The 19,015-nt window shown below is 42.3% G+C and overlaps 1 protein-coding gene and 1 long non-coding RNA gene across 21 annotated transcripts in view; both read right to left on the bottom strand.

Moving 5' to 3' along the window:
• The window catches only part of KLHL9 (kelch like family member 9), a 53,560-nt gene extending 48,923 nt beyond the window's left edge, over window positions 1-4,637 (bottom strand). For 15 of the 18 annotated variants that reach the window (XM_060155162.1, XM_060155159.1, XM_060155158.1 and 12 more), the window contains exon 1: window positions 2,144-4,325. In XM_060155162.1, coding sequence (XP_060011145.1) covers window positions 2,246-4,099 — 1,854 coding nt within the window. In that variant the 5' untranslated portion in view covers window positions 4,100-4,325 and the 3' untranslated portion in view covers window positions 2,144-2,245. The other 3 variants (XR_009541607.1, XR_009541610.1, XR_009541608.1) reach the window with 1 other exon arrangement.
• A 552-nt stretch (window positions 4,638-5,189) lies between these two features.
• The window catches only part of LOC132523695 (uncharacterized), a 64,383-nt gene continuing 50,557 nt past the window's right edge, over window positions 5,190-19,015 (bottom strand). For all 3 annotated transcript variants that reach the window (XR_009541612.1, XR_009541614.1, XR_009541613.1), the window contains exons 3-4: window positions 14,013-14,089; window positions 5,190-6,259 (exon numbers count right to left, since the gene is read on the bottom strand). This is a non-coding gene — a long non-coding RNA (uncharacterized LOC132523695). The remainder of the gene's footprint in view (window positions 6,260-14,012; window positions 14,090-19,015) is intronic.

Raw genomic sequence — 19,015 nt, forward strand, 5'->3', positions numbered from 1 at the left:
TCTCAACAAGGGAAAGAGAAAAGCTTATGCAGAGCAGACATGGGGCAATACCATCTCAGCACGTCAGAATTAGCACCAAAAAAGTAATACATCAAAATGATGTAAAAAATAAAGGAACCATAGCAAAATTATACCCAAAAGGTCAAAATGCAAAAAGATGGACAAATTTGATCTCAAAAATTAACTAAACGGCCCTGCCTCTGTAAACCTCTAACAGAGTGAGAAAAAAAGTCAATGCAAGCAAATGCCAGTTAAATTATATTTATTATATAAAGAGATCCTATAACTGGATATGAAAAAGGAAGCAACTCCAATAGGTATTACAAGGGCAAAGGATATTAACATTCGATTAAAGAGGAACACAGCTACTCAAAAAACACAAATATTTAACTTCATTAATAATTAAGGAAATAATTGGGATGCTATTTCTTGCTTATTCAATGTACAAAGTTATTAGCAATTTCTACTTTTTCTATTTCCTAAATGTTCTCAAATGTGCTATTTTTAGTAATAAAAAATTGAATCATTTAAAAAAAATAGGAAGTATGAAATTTTCTGCCAATGCAGAAATCATAAAAGCATTAAAATGAATCAATACCTGTATGGGCAGTGAGGTTCAGATCCCTTGAAGCCAATTCCTTTTGTCTTGGTTCCTGAGTTTTATTATGAGGTTGTCAATAAAGAGAAGGTTGTTCCTGATTTACACTATGACAATCTCCCAAGTATAGGGATATAAATATAAACATATGTATGTAAATGTATACATGTAAATTTTTTCTTCAGGTAGACAATTATTCCAGGGAAGTAACTCTTCAGATTCTTCAGAATCACTCACTTCGGAGGACTCTTATGATTCCATTTGCGGATAAGGTCCCATTAAGATCTCCCCATGTGGTTCTGAACCAGTAGGGATGCCCTTGGTATTGAAGAGGCTGAAGATCTACTTTAGTACTGCATGCAAGACAGCAGTGTCCTAGGCTTTCTACAGCTGGCTTCTTAGGGAATCTGAAGTTGGTCCTGTCCTTTAGACATAGCCAAAAAGACATTTTTCTGACCTGATGCCAAACAGTATATCTTCTGCTTGCTCAGATTACAGCCTTGAGGCAGATCACACAAAGCTCAGGATGCACATGGGCTGGAGCAGCACCAGGGCAACCACCTCAAATCAAACAGTCGTGTTAGAATGACTAAGTTGGGAGACTGAACTTTAAAACCTATAGCTTTGATCAGTGTGTTTTTCTTTGTCTTGTTCATAAATATTACTGAACAAAAAGGTGGAATGTAGCGGAGCCTAAAGTTACTGAGAAGAAGCAATTCTCTGAGACTTGAACTTTGCTAAATAACCTGTATAAAGGCAACTCTACAGAAAACAATATACAAGCAGAAAAAGTAACAAGTTTCATCTGTAGTAACAATTCAGTCAAATGACAAATTTGGTTGTCAATTTAATGTTGTAGTTCTTATCTACCTCAATTCAGTAAGACAACACAGACATTTATTCTCTAGTACTGAATTCCCGTTTGAATAGAAATAGCTGCTAGGCAGAAAAGAACTTAAATTTAAAAACAATTTCACTATAGCTAAAGTGCCAATTGATTTAAAAATTATGTGTATGCATGCATATACATTGTGTGTGTGTGTGTGTGTGTGTGTGTATTTTCTCTCTCCCTCTCCCCAGAAAGATATGAAATCCTGACTTAGGGTTGTACTATTTTTTGAGTTAATATTTTTGAATTTATTATTTCTCTGGTCTGCCTAAGAATCGTCACATATTCTGAATGTACCCACACAATCTGGTGAGTTGGCAGCTATGTCAAAAACTCTATGAAAAAAGGGAGGCAGCTAATAAGGCTTGGAGACCTTATTTGTTTATTATTTTAGGTTAGAGCAGGCAGCCTCCCTTTGATGTTTTGTAGTCAAAGATGAAAACTTTCAACTTTGAAGCATAATGAATATAATTATACATTTACTACAATCACCTACACTTTGACTTACACACCACCACAAAAAGACATCTAACAAACATTTTTCTACTTATCTTTTTACATTTGTTAAAATGGCTATGTTGAATACATTTTCAGAATACATTTGTTAACCATTTGATAAACATACTAAGCCAAGCAATACAAATAACATCAATTACCTTTTTATCTAATAACTGTACCAATCAATGTAAGAAGATACAACTGAAGGGGAAATATGGGATCATCCATGATGCACTGCAAAGGTATTTTACACCTTGGTCCTAAGAATGATCTGAAGGTGCTGAAAGAGGTGATTCTCTGGAAGGTGACCCAGGGTTTTCTTCAGGTGGAAAAACTGTGAGAGTACAAGCTCGAATGCCACCAAGTGACTCTGGAAGGTCAAAAACTTTATGCCACTCATCCTTTTCTGGGTCATATTTCTGGACAATTTCTACCATACAACGATTATTCCAAGAATATCCACCTACGACATAGATTTTATTTTCAAAGACGGCAACTCCGACATCACTCTGACCTCTTAACATGGCAGCAATTGGTGTCCACTGGTCAAGGGTCGGTGAATAGTATTCACAGCTTAGAACATCATCATAATCACTTGTTCCTCTGAAGTGATTGCCACCAATGACATAGAGCTTGTCTCCAACTGTACACATGCAATGCAGACCTCTGACTGTAGTCATTGGAGCCTTCTGTGTCCATTTGTCTGTATCAGGGTCAAAACACATGAGCTCGTTTTGGAAAGTATCATGAGTAATTCCTCCTGAAATATACATTAAGCCTCCATACACTGTTCCAGCATGGCCATAGTGGGGTTCACTCATTTTTGCAACATAGCTCCACTCATTCATTCTTGGATTGTAACATTCTACTGTGGCCAGCTCACCAGCTGCACTTCGCCCACCAACGGCATACAAATGTCCTTTGAGAGCACTCAAGTGGAAAAATGTGCGCTTTTCATTTAACGAAGCAACCTGCATCCACTTATTATACCGAGGGTCAAATCTGAAAACTGTATCAACGGCAGTTTTTCCTTTTGTATCATAATTACTTTGACCACCAACTACATAAAGAAAGTTTCCAATGACAGCAATGCCATGCTGGTAACGAGGAGCATCCATTGGGGCTAAAGATCTCCACTCTTGCGCCCTTTCATCATACATCCGTAATTCTTTACTGACAACCAGCTGCTGCCTCAAAACTCCTCCTAATGTAACCAAATGGGTTGAGTCAGATCTAATGGCAGTTCTATCTGACTGCATCACTGGCTGCATATATGGCATCATTTGGTAATTGCTAGCTTCCAAAAGCAAATTCACACAGGTATTGTCTGTTCTCATGAAATCTACTGTCTGCACATAATTGATGAGATCCTGTGGTGTCATCAGTGGAAATCGAATATTCTTCATTAATTTTGCAGCATAATCCATCCGAGGGTCTTCCAACCTTAGCCAGCGACAGGCAGCCTTGAAAAGCTCAAGTTCAGTACAGTGCTTAAGACTATTGCTAGAAAGCACAAAGGCAAGCCGTTCAAAAGGGAGTTTTAGAAACTCCCCAGTACTCAATAATGCAGGAAAATTCTTCAGGATGAAATTATTGACATATTTATCTACCTCTATAAGATTGTAGGTGTTAGCAATTCGTCCAACTTCAACACAGTTATCTAAAGAGACTCCTGAAATAAGAAACACTTTACAGAAGTCTAAAACAGGTAAAATTTGTAAAAAGCTGGCTGCTTCAAGTGTGTCCTGAAGAGTGTCCATATTAAGAGAAAGTTTTGCAGTATAAATAAAATCAATTATTTTCTTCAGACCAACTTTGTTCACCCCATGAAGCTTAATGCACATTAAATCTTGTTCTTTCATTCCACCTGTGAACATAGCCTTGAAATAATCACTAGCAGACGCCATCATAGCTCTATGAACAGGGAAGATTTCATCTCCATCACCTGGTACCAGGGTCACGTCACAAAGCAATCCTTCTATTCTAAGCTGATCAAAGCCTTGCAAAACCACCGAACTGTGAGTATTGCTGGTAAAAAAACGTGTGGTTCCTGCCTTGCAAGGCTGTAAATGGGCGGAGACGCCCATTTCACCGTTACCAAGAGACACTTTCATGTGAAAGCCTTCCTCTTGCACAAAGATGTATGCCGGCCAAAGCGGTTATGACCTGAAAGCTTTAAAGGAAACGAGGATGTCCCAAGAGCAAGAGAGCTTGCTTTCCTTATCAAGGGCAAACAGTCACTGTGGCACACCTCAGAACACACCAGTCACTCTCTGAAAATTGTTCTATAGCAGGACCACAGAGGGCTGTGGACCTCAAATCTGATTATTATGTAGATAATTCATCACCTGAAGGCAGTTTAGTGACCCGGTTCACCGCGTCCGGCCTGCGTTGCCGCTCCTCCCGCAGTTCCGCTCCGGGCCAAGGGGGAGGTGCCGCCACGTCCTGCGGCCCCGGGGTTCGCTCGGCGGCGAAGCCGGGCACCTCAGCGAGCGGCCCGCCGCGCCCTCCGCTGTCCTTAGAGCGTCGCCGCGGCTACGGGCCCGTCGTGGAGCAAGGGCCTGGAACACTGGGCTGCAACACGGGCCGAGGCCCCGACGCCGAACCGGTCCTTCCGGAAAGGCCTGCTCCCAGGATCCCCCGGGCTAGGAGCGGCCGTGGCAGCTACTGCGGCTGCGCGGCCGCCTGACCTCGCCAGTGGGCGGTCGTGTGGGGGATGAGAGGAAGTGGGCGGGGGACTGGAAGGGCGGGGTTTGGGCAAGGCGGGGCTGTGCAGGATGGGCCCGCGGGGCCTCTTGGGGTACTTTGTATGTGGCATTAAATGGGCTGGAATGGGTGCATGTATATTATGCTTGACCTAAACCTTTCACGGCAGCTGAGCTGTCCCCCTAAATGCATACTTTGAGATTTACACTTCCTGGCTTCTTCCTTTTGTTACTTCTGAGTGACAATGAAATGCGGCTTTTGTAGAAATTGAAAGGCAGCATGGGGGAAAATGCTTAAAGTTTTTTCTCTATAAAAAAAACTTTAAAATTCTTATCCCACAGGGGAATGCCCTGGTGGTCTAATGGTTAGGACTCGGCGCTTTCACTGCTGTGGCCCGGGTTCAATCCCTGATCCGGAAACCAAGATCCCACGAGCCACGCAGCCCAAAAAAGAAAAAAAACTTAGCCCACACAATTTAATAGACACTTCAGTTATAACTTTGGTTCATAGTTTCAAATTTTAATCATTTAAAACATGTCATTTGCCTCTTTTAAAATACCAAATTGTGACTATGCTATGTAAGTAATTTAGCCTGAATTTTTGCCACTCAATGGAATTCCATCATCAGTAAATTTTTCGTGCTTTTGTTTTCTACTCACAAATTTTTAAATGGATACACAATTGTCTGATAACTACACATACTATAGTTCCCTTGCCCATCATTTGTTCCTGAATATATACTTTCTTGTTCTCCACTGTTTTATAAAATCTGAGCACAAAACTTTACCTGTTTTTGGATAAATCCTAAGGGCAGAATGCTGATTGAAGACAATTTTTTTTTTTCCAAAATACTGTCACCAGCAATGTTTGAGTGTGTATTTCCCTGCTACTGATCTTTTCCCTTTATGGATATTTTGCTAACTTACATTTTTGAAATTACTAGTAAATTGGAATTTGGGCATATGAATAAATGTATACTTTGACACAACTGCTTCCAACCTTTTCCACAGTTTGAAGTTATTACTGTCTTTTAAATCCTTCCAGTTTCTTTATGCATATGTCAACTGATGAGAATATAGGTACATTATTTTATTACATTCTTCCCCTTTTTTAATATAAAAGATAGCATACTATACTCACTGTTCTGCATCTATCTTTTTTAACTTGGAGATCTTCTCATTCATATATAGATAACTGCTTTATCTTTTTAAATAGCTGTACTGCTTCCCATTGAATGGGTGTGTCCTACATTATTTGATTAGTCCCCTACCGATGGACATTTAGCTGGTTCCAATGGTCTTCTGTTGTTTCTGGTAGATGGCAGCAAGGTCCAGAAGGCTCAAATCACTGCTCTCCTCCATCAGATGCTTCAGCAAATCTTCAAACTGTTCAGCATAAGCGGGTGGTTGGAATGAGACTGGCCTGGAGAAGTTGTTCACTGGACTTCATCAGCATTGGCAAGTCCTGGAGACCGGCTTGTTGCAGTAGTTGGGGATGGAAGGACTCCCCTGAGCTGTGAAGACTCCATAATGGCTGTGAAAAAGCACTTCCAAGGAAACAATTTTTCTCTGGAAAAGAAAGAACAGAGCTGCTACACCTCGGTAGTTGTCAGAGCAAGAAATCATGAAATCCTTGTCTTTATTATCAAGCTTGCAAGAACGATTAAGGGCTAAGTGTAAGGCCAGCTGGCCCGAGGCAGGGGAACGCAATCAGACTCACAGGTTGCATCAGACCGAAACTTTCCGGACCACCCAGTTCCAGAAACTGACCTGGAGACTTTCCAGACCACCCAGTTCCAGGAACTGACCTGGAGACTTTCCACCCTGCCCAGCCTTCCCGCCTTTCGAGGGGTGGGACTAATGGCCCCAAGACTGATGCGACCGGCACCGGATATTGCCACGATACCCGAAAAGACCACCAAATAACGAATACCCTGCGCCCTCCCGGATTCACCACACCCCTTTCCCTTCTTCCCCTATAAATTCTGCCCAAACCCTCGCCCGGGCGCGACTTCTCTGGCCCCTTTCTCTCGGACCAGTGAACCTCGCCCGGGAGCGTTCCCAAATAAAGCTTGTTTAAGCTCTCCTCCGACTAAGGAACTAGAGGTATGCTCTTAAAGAAACAATTATGGACAGATACAACTCATTGTACTCCCACATGTTTAGTAATTTAAAAACACTTGTTTTTTTCTGCCTTCATCATAAAATAAACGGATTAAATTTGTCAAAACATTTATTGGTAGTATTAAGCAACTATAAGTAAAAGCATCTAGTTCATAGGGGGCACCAGACCATCACAGATAACCTTATTAATGTACTTATGTACTTAAATATCTATTTTACTATATTTCAGTATTTTTGCTTGTATTTGTGCTAATTACACAAGTGTTCATCTTTATATTTTTAAGTTATTTAAAGTTTTACTTTCAAATCTTTTTGCATTTGTTTATTTTTAAGAAAGTAATACCAAGACTGATTTTGCAACCTCAATTCCCTGGTGGCGCAGTGGTTGAGAGTCCGCCTGCCGATGCAGGGGACACGGGTTCGTGCCCCGGTCCGGGAAGATCCCACATGCTGCGGAGCCGCTGGGCCCGTGAGCCATGGCCGCTGAGCCTGCGCGTCCGGAGCCTGTGCTCCGCAATGGGAGAGGCCACAACAGTGAGAGGCCCGCGTACCGCAAAAAAAAAAAAAAAGTGAAGAAAGAAAATGAAGTGCCGGCCCTCTTGAAACTTCCCTTTTTGCCAGAAGGAAACATAAAACTATTAATCAATCAATTAATTCATTTCAACTACATTATATACTAACACCATAGGCAAAAGAAAAGTGGCTTCTGTCACCAGAAACTGGAGGATGCAGAGATTCTAAGACTTGACGCTGGATGTACAGTTCTAGAACTTTCAGAGTGCTATGGCTAGAAGTGTTAACCTAGAAGCTGGGTTATCCTTGTCTCTGAAGGCCCAGGAAGGAGTGAGGTCTTTTAGAAATAGAGAATAGGAGAACCAAAAACTAAACCTTAGGGACCTTCATATTTTAATGAATAGAAGAGAATAAGGAGCCTGAAAAGCACACTGGAATGGTATGCAACACAACAGCAGGACAACCAGGAGACAGTGGTGATGAGAGGACGTTTCAAGGAAGAAATACATTTAAAACATGATATCTTATATTCAGGGAAAATGAGGGCTGGTTTGGCAAAGTTAATTCCACAGAATCCGGACTGGAATATACTGACTAAGGTTAAATAAGAGAAAAGGTTTTGGAGACAGAATGAATAGAAACTTCTTTTGAGAAGTTTATCTGTGAAAAGAAGAAGAGAACTAGGGTAGCGCCTGGAGAATAAAAGTGTGTGTTTATATTACTGGATATAATTTAAAAAAATTTTTACAAACATTTTTTGGGGACAGATTTCAAGAAATGTATGTAGTAGCACAAAGCACATAAAAATCAGTATTTTATTTTTTTAAATAACTGCTTACATAACAGCCTAAAATGTCAAGCATCATTGTTAAATCATTTCTAAATACTAGTAGGCTGGAATGCCTTTTCATATGCTTTGTTTGCTATTTTTAGTTCTTTTATTTGTGTTTCAGTTTACGACATTAACTAGTTTCGTACTGTCCTTGTGAATTGTCTTTATGTATCCTTAAGTCTTAAAAGTACATATAAACCATTTATGCAGATGGTAGCTATATTCCTATGATGCAACTATTTGTCAATTTTATGTTTACAAATAATAGCTTATTTTATTTATATTTTCTGCTAATGCCAGAATGTTGAACATGTAGAACCAATCCTCTCCCATTTTCATTCCTCTATTGATCGTATGGATTATCAATTCCCTTTTATGTTTTAAATCTTTCACATTTATTTTTTATAGTATATTAGGATTTTTTTTTCATCTATAATACGAGATGAGAATCTAAATTGATTTCTGTCTACGTTGCCAGGCATTTATCCTGTTACCATTTACTGAAACTTTTTTTCTTCCATATTAACGTCTAAGATAGCCTTTACTTAATTACTACAGATTATATAACAATTTTTGGGATTTCTTTTTTTTTTTTTTGCTGCACCAATGTGGCTTGCAGGATCTTAGTTCCCTGACCAGGGATTGAACCCGGGCCACAGGAGTGAAAGCTTGGAGTCCTAACCACTGGACCACCAGGTAACTCTCCTGGGATTTATTTTCTTTATTACTCTGCTCACCTAACTCCTTACTATCACTGTATTTATACTGTTGCTGCTTTATAATACAGTTCATTTTCTGGTAAAGCTATATATGTAAGAATTTTTCCTCTTCTACACTTTGATATTTTTGCTTGGTGATCTTTCTTAATTAACTTTTGAATTGTTCTACAGAAGTCAGCATTGGGTTTATAAAAATCATGAAATTTTGTGGACTCAAAAATAACCATACTTAAGAATCTGCCTGCCAATGCAGGGGACACGGGTTCGATCCCTGGTCCGGGAAGATCCCGCATGCCGTGGACCAACTAAGCCCGTCCGTGCGCCACAACTACTGAGCCTGCACTCTAGAGCCCGTGTGCCACAACTACTGAAGCCCATGTGCCTAGAACCTGCGCTCTGCAATAAGAGAAGCCACCTCAAGGAGAAGCCCGCACACCGCAACGAAGAGTAGCCCCCGCTCGCCGCAACTAGAGAAAGCCCGCACGCAGCAACGAAGACCCAATGCAGCCCTAAATAAATAAATAAATTTATTTTTAAAAAATAATAACCACATTGCAGTGGATATAAAATTCTGAGGAATTTTCTTCATCAGATGGAAAAATGAAACTGGATAGGAGAATTTCTCTTCCACAAAAATCTAAGGTAAAGAACAAAAAATAGATTAAAATCATCAGAAAGTAAAAATGTAGCCACCAAAAAGAGAAGCTCAGGGAAAAAGAAAAAGAATAATTCTGCAAGTAAAAATAATTAGATTTAAAAAAACGCACAGAAATCCAACATATTGCTTAAAGAATCACTCATAACTCACAATGTACTATGTGAGGTTCTGCATGGAACCCTTATTCTGCTCGGAGGCAACTCAACTTCCCTGAGTCTCGGTTTTCTCAAATGGAAAATGGAATGAAAAATATTTGTAGAGCTGATGTAAATACATTTTAAAGCTCTTAGAGGGACTTCCCTGGCGGTCCAGTGGTTAAGACTCTGAGCTTCTACTGTAGCGGGCGCAGGTTGGATCCCAAGATCCCACATGCCGAGGCAGTGCAACCGAAAATAAAAAGCTCTTTAGAATGGCTCCTTCCTCGGGGTTAACCATAAGTGGTAACTCTTTTCTTCATTTTCTCCATATAAACCTAAATGAGAATATTACGTGTCTTTTTCTATAAACTGGTTTGAAACTATACCATCTCACTCTTGATAGCTGACTGACAAAGTCAACTGAATTGGTGAGAACCTAGAAGAGTGAAAGATAGGTATGATCATATCAAAGACATGTTTGATTTATATTCAGTCAGCACAATGGCTTAAATCAATATCTGAAATTGAAGGGAATCTCCTAGGCTGGAATGGGAAAAATATACTGTATTCTTTTGCTGATTCTGGCGCCTGGCACCTCTCCCTGCTTTCCTGGATCTATTCTTTGGCTTCCATTTCACAGTACTTTCCTTCTCCTTCAGGGCTGAAATTTCCAGGGAGCCCTCCTCCTTCACTCCCTTTCCTTGCACTGCCCTCTCCTACTTGCACAGCTACCTCCGGTTCTGTTGTGATTTCTGGTTTAAGTTTTCCCAGAGGAACACAAATAGAAAGTAAAAGTTGAATGATATTTTCAGATTTTATAGGAACACATATAAGAGAAGTCTTCCTTTTTTATGTTGAATACTTTTGAAACATGAGGGCCCACATAGTTCAAAGGAAGCAGAAAGCAGGGTCCAGTAACTGGGTGGGCTACAAAGGCCTCCCAGGAAAAGAAGCCCCTGCTGGTCAAGTGTAACAGGGCCAGAGACCAAGTCTGGCAGTCTTCTGGCCTGTGCAGATGTGCTCCTTTTAGGGAATTTTCCTCCAGAGCTGATCAGAGGTTCTTTCCTGGCAGGAACTGACCCTAATATTGGAATAAGCCTCTTGCCATAGTCTTTGTTACGAAGAGAACAAGTCTTCAACTTCAGACAGGGCATGGCTCCTTTGATCTAGGAGCAGGTATGGTGAGAGAAAAAGGAGCCAAAAGGAGGTTCCTTCCTCCAACCTGCTGGGCAGACCCAGGGCTCCTGATTAATGATCTGATCCACATACTGACACTGGCAGGTGGGTAGGCCCTGAAAATCTCAGGGTAAAAACCACAACAGTATATCTGAGTACAATCTCATATTTGAGGGTGCACTAAATTTCTCTATTAACAGTAAATTCCCAGTTTCACAAATTCATTTTTTATAACGGACCTTTTAACTTTATCATTAGAAAAATACGTTCATTGTAACTTTGCATAAGGACTGCAACAGCCCCTTCTACTCCTGACACAGTAGTAAAAGGTCGCAGTCCTGCTCCATGCCAGCCTCCAAATCCCTTTTTATCACTGGATGCCACAATACTCAAGGATCATTTTACACTTCCCAAGTCCATCTTTCCCTCTTCCGTCACCCATGTTTCAAAGACTAACTCCATGGCCAAGGTTGCAAAGCTCCTCGGAAGAAACCCTCAAGCAGATTAGGGAAAAGAAATTCAGTCGCCAGCCTGGATAGCTCTTTCCCTTCCCCCTCACCTGTGGCAAAGGAAGGCCAGATGACCATGAGAGGGGCCTGCTCTAATTCTTCTCATAGGCTTGCAGAATTAGTCCCTCAGAGTGGGAAGGATCGCAAATAGGACAAGAATCTATAATCTACTGAGGATGGAGAATACCCTAGGAGACTCTTAGAAGGACAGTATTAAAGAGGGCATGCAGGAATTTGGGTCCTTCCACATTACAGATTAGTTACCTTGCCCAGGACAGGGAATTAGCAGAGATCCCTGTGAGCAGGTCTCCTCAGTTTGTGCTACAGGTTCCATGAAAGAATAACTTTAAAAACCGGATGAAATGTTTGTGTCAGATGCTTCATCCACAGAAAACTGAGAAGGTACAGGAAGATCCACAGCACAAATCCATAGTGATGTCAGCCTCTGCTGACAGCCTAAACCTACTAGAAATTAGAGCAGTGTTTATGGATCAAGTGGGTAGTGAAACTCAGAAGAACAAGTCAGATACTGGTCAGATCCTAGAGAAGAAACTGAGGCTTATGCATGAATTAAGGAAACAAAAGACAGTCCACCCATGGAGGAACTCAAGGACCAACAGAGTCCAAAGATAGAAATTCCTGTGATGGAATTTCCCTCCTCCCCCAAAGAAAGGTAAGGGCTGAGTGTCACATCCTGCAGCCTTCAAGCAGGTGTGAGGGCCCAAGTACACCGACCATCCATGCCATTTGTTCTACCCAAACTTCACTACATGCTTTCCAAGAGGTACACACTTTTACCTTTGCTGCCTAAAAACTTCCACATGTCTAAGAAACTGGATTCTTCTTGTACTGAAGGTAGACTCGTGAACTGTTTTTGCCTTTTGGCTGATTCCCCGCATACTGGTTATATTTAACCTTAAATACACTTGCTACATGCTGGCTGTCTTCTGCCAACCTGCAATGTTTCAAGTACACAATACAAAAAAAATGAGGAAAACTGCTACAAAAATTTAATACTGTTCATCATAGAAAGACTAGTCCAGTGAGCTTCCATGCTACCCAATGAAAAGACAAGTGATCTTGGATTAGACCAGTGGAAAGAGTGCTACACTTTATAAGACCATAAATTGAATCATATACACCTTATACATGTATTTCTTTTGTATACTTTTCAAAAGATTCTGTTTTTAATAAGTTAAAATGTGTCCCATTGTAGCCACTTAAGGTAGTGCCAGTGGTGCCTATATTATCCGTGAGTTGAAGACACAAGCAGCCCCACAAACTTGACTGGGACCAAAGTCAAAAAAAAAGGGTGTATTCAGAAATGGTTGTCTAAGTAGACCAGAACAATCAATCAGAAGAGAAACCCCACCTGGTCTTCTGCCCTATATATCTGATCATTATGTTATTGTGCCCTTACTGTCTAATGATATAAACTAACTTTTCATCAGAGAAAGAGAAATACTTCATTTTTTACTCCAAGAAGTAGCTGATCCAAATGGTCCATCTGAGAAGAGTGGAAAGGCTAAAAAATTTAAAAAATAGCTTAATTTCTTAGCAGAGCCATATGAGCAGGGTTCATTCATTATTTTTAATGTCTGGGGGGTTAAAATAGAAGATCTCATATATTATGCTATTGTAGGTCAGATACCTGGGAAAGCAGACTCTGAGACAGAGATAAGCATGCAAGGAGTTTACTGGAGAATTCGTGGATCAGTCATTGTGGCAAAGAGAATCTGAGCAGAAGTTGAGCTGCAGTGCAGTCACAGCAGGGCTTTAGCCAATCCCAAGGGAGCTCTGACTCTGGGATGACCCTGTGGAGGTAGAGAGAAGGGGCCAGGCCTTTATATCCCCACATTGACAGGTAATTGGATGCAGCCTGACCCAGGAGGGGGAAATAACTTTGGGCTAAATGAGTCACTTTAGCCAAGAGCAGTTTCCAGAGAAGACCTGCATGCTGTCAGCATGAAGCTCTATCAGCAGCTAAAGGGAGTAAGTTCTCAGGTCTTAAAGGGAGCTGTGAATGGTGCATCAGATGTCTATTATAAATGTCTTTTTTAAAAAGAAGTTTTGGGGTTTTTTTTGTTTGTTTGCTTTGTTGTTTTCTCTCTTCCTTTTTCTTCTTTTGTATGGTCATACTCAAACTTTCAGCTGGGTCCATAATTTGCAAAAATGTCTAACAAGAGTGTGATGGACAAAGTATACTCTGAAAACAGTGGCCCTCTGATGTTTATTATAAGCAGTTTATGGATGTGATATTTGTTGTCTCTACCTGAGGGCATTATAGTAGCAGATGGGGTAACTGGATTGGGCACCTTCCCTGTGAATGGGAAACATGTAGATACTGGGAAACCAAGGATGGAATGTAGGAGGACACGTTATCTGTCTTCACAGCCCTTCCCTAAGAACTGCCCTCCAGCCCTGATATCCGGACCTAGAAGCTATGAATGATAAAGCCAGTGTGAGCCAATCAGAAAGCTAATCTTAAGAATCTGACTAAAGAAAGCCAGAACCTGAGACTCAGGAGCGGAGTCACATGAATGAGAATGTTCTAAGGTTGCTGGAGTTTATACAGTTCTTACCTCTTCTCAGGCTTTATTGTTTAACTTCTACTTGAATTCTGTGAGCTATCACAGTATTCCTGGAATAATTACCTTGCAGCTCATATCAGTGCAGATTGTCACATCTTCTTAGAAGTGTGTGTGTACTTTTTGAGGACGTCATGATGTCCCTTTAATAATAAAAAGATACAATTTTAAAATGTTTTAGCATAGATTATCCATTTAAATTTTTCTATTACAAATGTATACTGTATAATATGCACAGTATTTTATAACTGTAACACCTAGGTATATTATCAATAAAATAAATACATTGGAGGTGTGTGCTCAACATTTTTTCCAAGCGGGGTGGAAGGTGAAATACCGAGGGCTTCTATCTCCATAATCCTGGGGACTCCACTTAAAAATATGGGTGGACAGTCTCTGGGATTCCACATATTTGTTGAAAGTTGAGTTTTGTTTGGGTCACAGAAACAGCAAGTCACCCCTTCTAGAACCTGGGTTCACAGACAGCCCCTGCCCTGATCACCCTAAGTCTCACTTCTAATTCTCCTCTCATCCTATTACATTATCTGCCTGGGTAAGTAGCTAATCTATCACCAGCATGAGTACAGTAAGATCTCAGGTTCCCTTGAGGAGTCTCAGGGTTCAAGTAGCCTCTAAATATTCAGTGCCGAGTCAAGGCCAGTCTAGGACTTCATACAGGTTTAGCGCCAACCACCTGCAAAGGGGTGAGCAGGACCCACTGGAGGGAAGGGACTCTAACTTATACAACCCACCCAGCCTCAGTTATCTCCTGCTGTCTGTGAAATGGAGAAGAAAATAATGGTCCCCAATCTGTCTTGTGCTCACATCTGACTCTGCTCCTTACCAGCTGTGGCCCTTGAGCAAGTCCCCTCCCTTCTTGACCCTCATGCCTCTCCACACCTTTCTGAGCTACAAGAAAGTGGATAAAACTCAAAGAATACTGTGAAACCACCTGCAAAGCGCTATGTGGAAGCGAGTACTACGCTTCACCCCCTCTAACTGATCTGCATTTGAATGCTTCCCAGGGAGTCTGTATCCCCTGGCCTGGGCCAGGATGCCAGGTCCCTGGATGTCCTTAACTCTGCCCTAGGCTTTGTCTATGGGGGGAGGGGGGGTGACACTTCCAATTAGCCCGATATTGCTCTTCAATAATCTCCTTAGAGGAAACTTACCCTCCCAAAGATGTTTTATTACATTTAGAGAACATCAGTTAGCTCCTATATCACATCCTCTGGTAAGGATGGTCTCTATTTCTCGTCAGCAAGGATAATTATTATTCCCCCATATATGCTTGTTTTTTTCCTAAAGGAGGATGGTGCCATCTGTCTCTGTTGTGTTCAGAGGGAAATAGAATATGCTATGAGCTTGGATTTAGGGAAAGGAAGGGGTCCCTTCAGCTTTTGAGAGCGGGCTTTGGCTTATAAAATGAGACAAAGGTTAGGGAGAGAAGTTGATGATGGCGTTGCTGACACACCACCATCCTGGTTTCCTTCATTTGTATTTGTGAAGATGACCCACTTTAAAAATTCATTACTTTTTCCATAATACTCTTATTGGAAAAACAAGTAACTACTCAGCAATTATTCAATGCTTATAAAAGTGAGAAATTGTAACAAAGACCACAGCACAGTATCTGGACCCGTCAGTCCTCTCCTTTGCTTCCTCATTACCCTGAGCATTATGTAGTAATGGCATGGAGGGAATCAGGTTATACATGCCTCACGGGGCCAAAGATTCCCCACTAAGCATCTAGGAATAGTAAGAGAAAATAAACTTCACAAATCCCGAAAGTGGAACTCAAGATTTTGGAGCAGTGAGCCCCTGAGTTCAGAAGTGTGAGGAAAAAAAAAAATCTATGACCATGAATCTATGGTGGGCCATAGATTCCATCTGCACCAAAGATCCTACACCCTTCCTGATGAAAGCTGCAGTGCTGGGCGCCCTTACTCCCTTCTCAACCTTAAGGAAAACATACAGCTGATCACACCACAACTCCTCTCCTCTCCCCATGTGACCTGCGCTGGATGGAATGTAGGAGGACATGCCAGTAGGGGACACAGAACCCCTGGCTCTGTGTTTTGGGAAGTGGTGTTGGCAGGGATTGGAGCTCTCAAGGCTGCCGTGGGTGTTGGCTCACCTCCCTGCTCCTGTGAAAAGTGTTCACAGATTACCTGCCTTTCTTTCCTACCTCCATCCCAGAGGGGCGGTAGGAAGCCCTGAGTGGGTGGTACAAGGGCACGGATGTGTGTAGTCACCACAACTCTCTGACTGTGGGGCACTGTGGACCCAGGGTCTGTTGGTGCTGCTAAAGCAAGATGAGTCCTCTGCTCTTGCCCCTCCCGACAGGAGGTGGCTAAAGGGAAGGGAGAGCCGTGAAAGGCCTCAGCAGAGCTGGAGGGGAAGGAGAATACACTGTGTCCAGGCTTGGGGAGGAAATCTCCATGTACGTTCAAGTAACACTCCCATCACTCTCTAGCCACTGGAGGGGAACTGGATTCAAAGCTAGGGACCTGAAAATGGACCCGTGAGCTGGGTCACCCCACCTTCTGCCCTCCAGGCAGTCCAGCTCTGAAGGGGTTCAGAAATAGGATAAGTTCCCTCTTAAAAGTGGCTTTTTTAGATATTAGAAAAGTATCCATTGTACAGTGGATGCAGAACTGGGTGGAGGACAGGGATGTTGCTGTGCTTGGATACTGAGATGGACATGCTAAGGCCTAATACTACGGTAGGTGCTACTTAAACATCTGCTATAGCTGTGATATTCATCTGTTTTGAAACAAAGGTTGAACTAAAAATAAATAAATTCTCCCTGCTGGCTGGTCACCCTGCACAGGGATTTAACTCCTCACTGAGACTGCATGTTGCCTGACTCAATGACATCAGTGCAAGGCATGTGGGTCAAATGGCCCTCAATGATGGGACTGTTCACAGTGCGGCCACACAGGGCCTGCGGAAGAATGAGGAGACAATGAGGAAAAGATCAGGATTGAATGTGTGGAAAGGAGGGAAACTAACAGAGAGGAAAGAATGACCCAGTGGGTGGGAAGGCACAGGAGTGTCTATCACTAATCACTAATCAAGCTACTCCCACTCCCTGCCTCACTCCCCAACTACTTGACTCGAGCGCCACCTGCTGGTGACTTACTAGAACACTGACAAAGTAAGATGGACTTGGTGCCATCCTGGCAAGAGTGTGTGTATGTGTGTCCTTGGGACAAGTAGTGGAGAGGGAGAGCTTGTCTTTGAGCACGAAAACAATGATGCCTTCAGGGATGTTCTGAGGCCTGCCAAACTCCTTTTTGGCCTTCCTTTCAGCCATTCTTTCTGACATTGTGCAGGATCTTGTACTCAATGCAAGCAGGTGGCCTATCAGGGTTGAGGTGTCCTCTGTGGTCGTTAGTTACAGTCATGGGATATCTTCTTCAGGATACACAAAGTGCATGCACCACAGGTGGTTCTGCAATTTATGACAAGGGTGCAGTTTTTCTGGGCTCACTTTGGACCACTACTCAGCCCATTGAAGCCAAGGTGGCCAAACACTCTAAAGACTTTCCGTATCCCTCCACATCCAAATGGCTTTGGTTAATGCCATTAAAGGGCAGAGTGGGGCTTCCCTGTGGTGCTTCCCTCGTGGCACGGTGGTTAAGAATCTGCCTGCCGATGCAGGGAACACGGGTTCGAGTCCTGGTCCAGGAAGATCCCACGTGCTGTAGAGCAACTAATACCGTGTACCACAACTACTGAGCCTGCGCTCTAGAGCCCGTGAGCCACAACTACTGAGCCCGCATGCCACAACTACTGAAGCGCACGTAACTAGAGCCTGTGCTCCGCAACAAGAGAAGCCCGTGCACCGCAACGAAGAGTAGTTCCAGCTCTCCACAACTAGAGAAAGCCCGTGAGCAGCAACAAAGACCCAACACAGCCAAAAATAAATAAATAAATTTTAAAAATAAATAAAGGGCAGAGTGGAGTGATGGCTGAAAAAGAAGAGCCACAAAGAAGTGGAGTCACGCAAAAGGAGGAGTCCCCATGAAATAGAGAAAGGAGCCACTGAGCCACCTGTTTTGCCATTTGCACCTGGAGGAGAGAGGAGGTTGGGGTCAATGTAGCCACACCAGTTTTTCAGCTGCCTTGGCTCCCATATCCAGGCCCTGAGAATCAACCTTTATCTCCTACAGATAAGTCCACACTTACAGAGCAAGTAAAGCCTGGGGAAAATTACTATCTGCTTTTTATTATATAATTAATAACACTGCTCACTCATTTAAAAAATGTGATTCTCCTAACTTGAAGTTCAGATAGGATGAGTAACCACACAAGTAGAAAGTCCAGGACCAGAGAACTCTATTTCTGTAGAGTTAGAAGGTGACTCTAAAGACGGTGACCTTCCTTATGCTCCCATAGACAAAGACTACTCATCCAGAGAGGTAGTGGCTCAGAAGTGCCAATGACTGGCCATGGGTCATATGACAAGTTACACCTGATTCACAGATCTTCGCTTTTCACTAGGAGCTGCTCTGCACTCTGAAGTAATAAAGCAATACAGTCTAGCATTCCACCCTCTGACCTCCACCTTCAGTTTCCAAATTGTCCTCCACTGGCCAATTTGTCAAGGAATTACAGTTCATTGGTCCTGACGGTTTCTCCTTCTCCCTCAACAGCCTCTGGTCTTATCTCTCTCTCTCTCTCTCTCTCTCTCTCTCTCTCTCTCTCTCTCTCTCTCCCCATAGATGTTATGGGCTTAATTCTGTCCCCCAACCTCAGCAGATGTGCTGGATGCCACTTCACAGAGGACATAAAAGCCATTAGAAGAGAACTTTTTGTTACCAAACTCTAAAACATTTGCCACCCTTCCTCCTTCCTTCCTGTTATAGTGAAAAAAGTTTCCCAGGGGATAATCCTTCTTGGACTTTTACAGTTGGGAAAGGTGCCTTTACTCCCCCAGGCATACATTTTAGTCTATGTTGTGACTTTTGGCTTAATTATCTATTTTCTTCCAGAACAGGTATTCGCTGCTCTATCACTAGCCTTAGGGGCTTAGGATTTAGTTGGTACTCAAGAGCCATTTG

Source organism: Lagenorhynchus albirostris, chromosome 7, assembly GCF_949774975.1.
Source record: "Lagenorhynchus albirostris chromosome 7, mLagAlb1.1, whole genome shotgun sequence".
NCBI classification, from domain to species: domain Eukaryota; kingdom Metazoa; phylum Chordata; class Mammalia; order Artiodactyla; family Delphinidae; genus Lagenorhynchus; species Lagenorhynchus albirostris.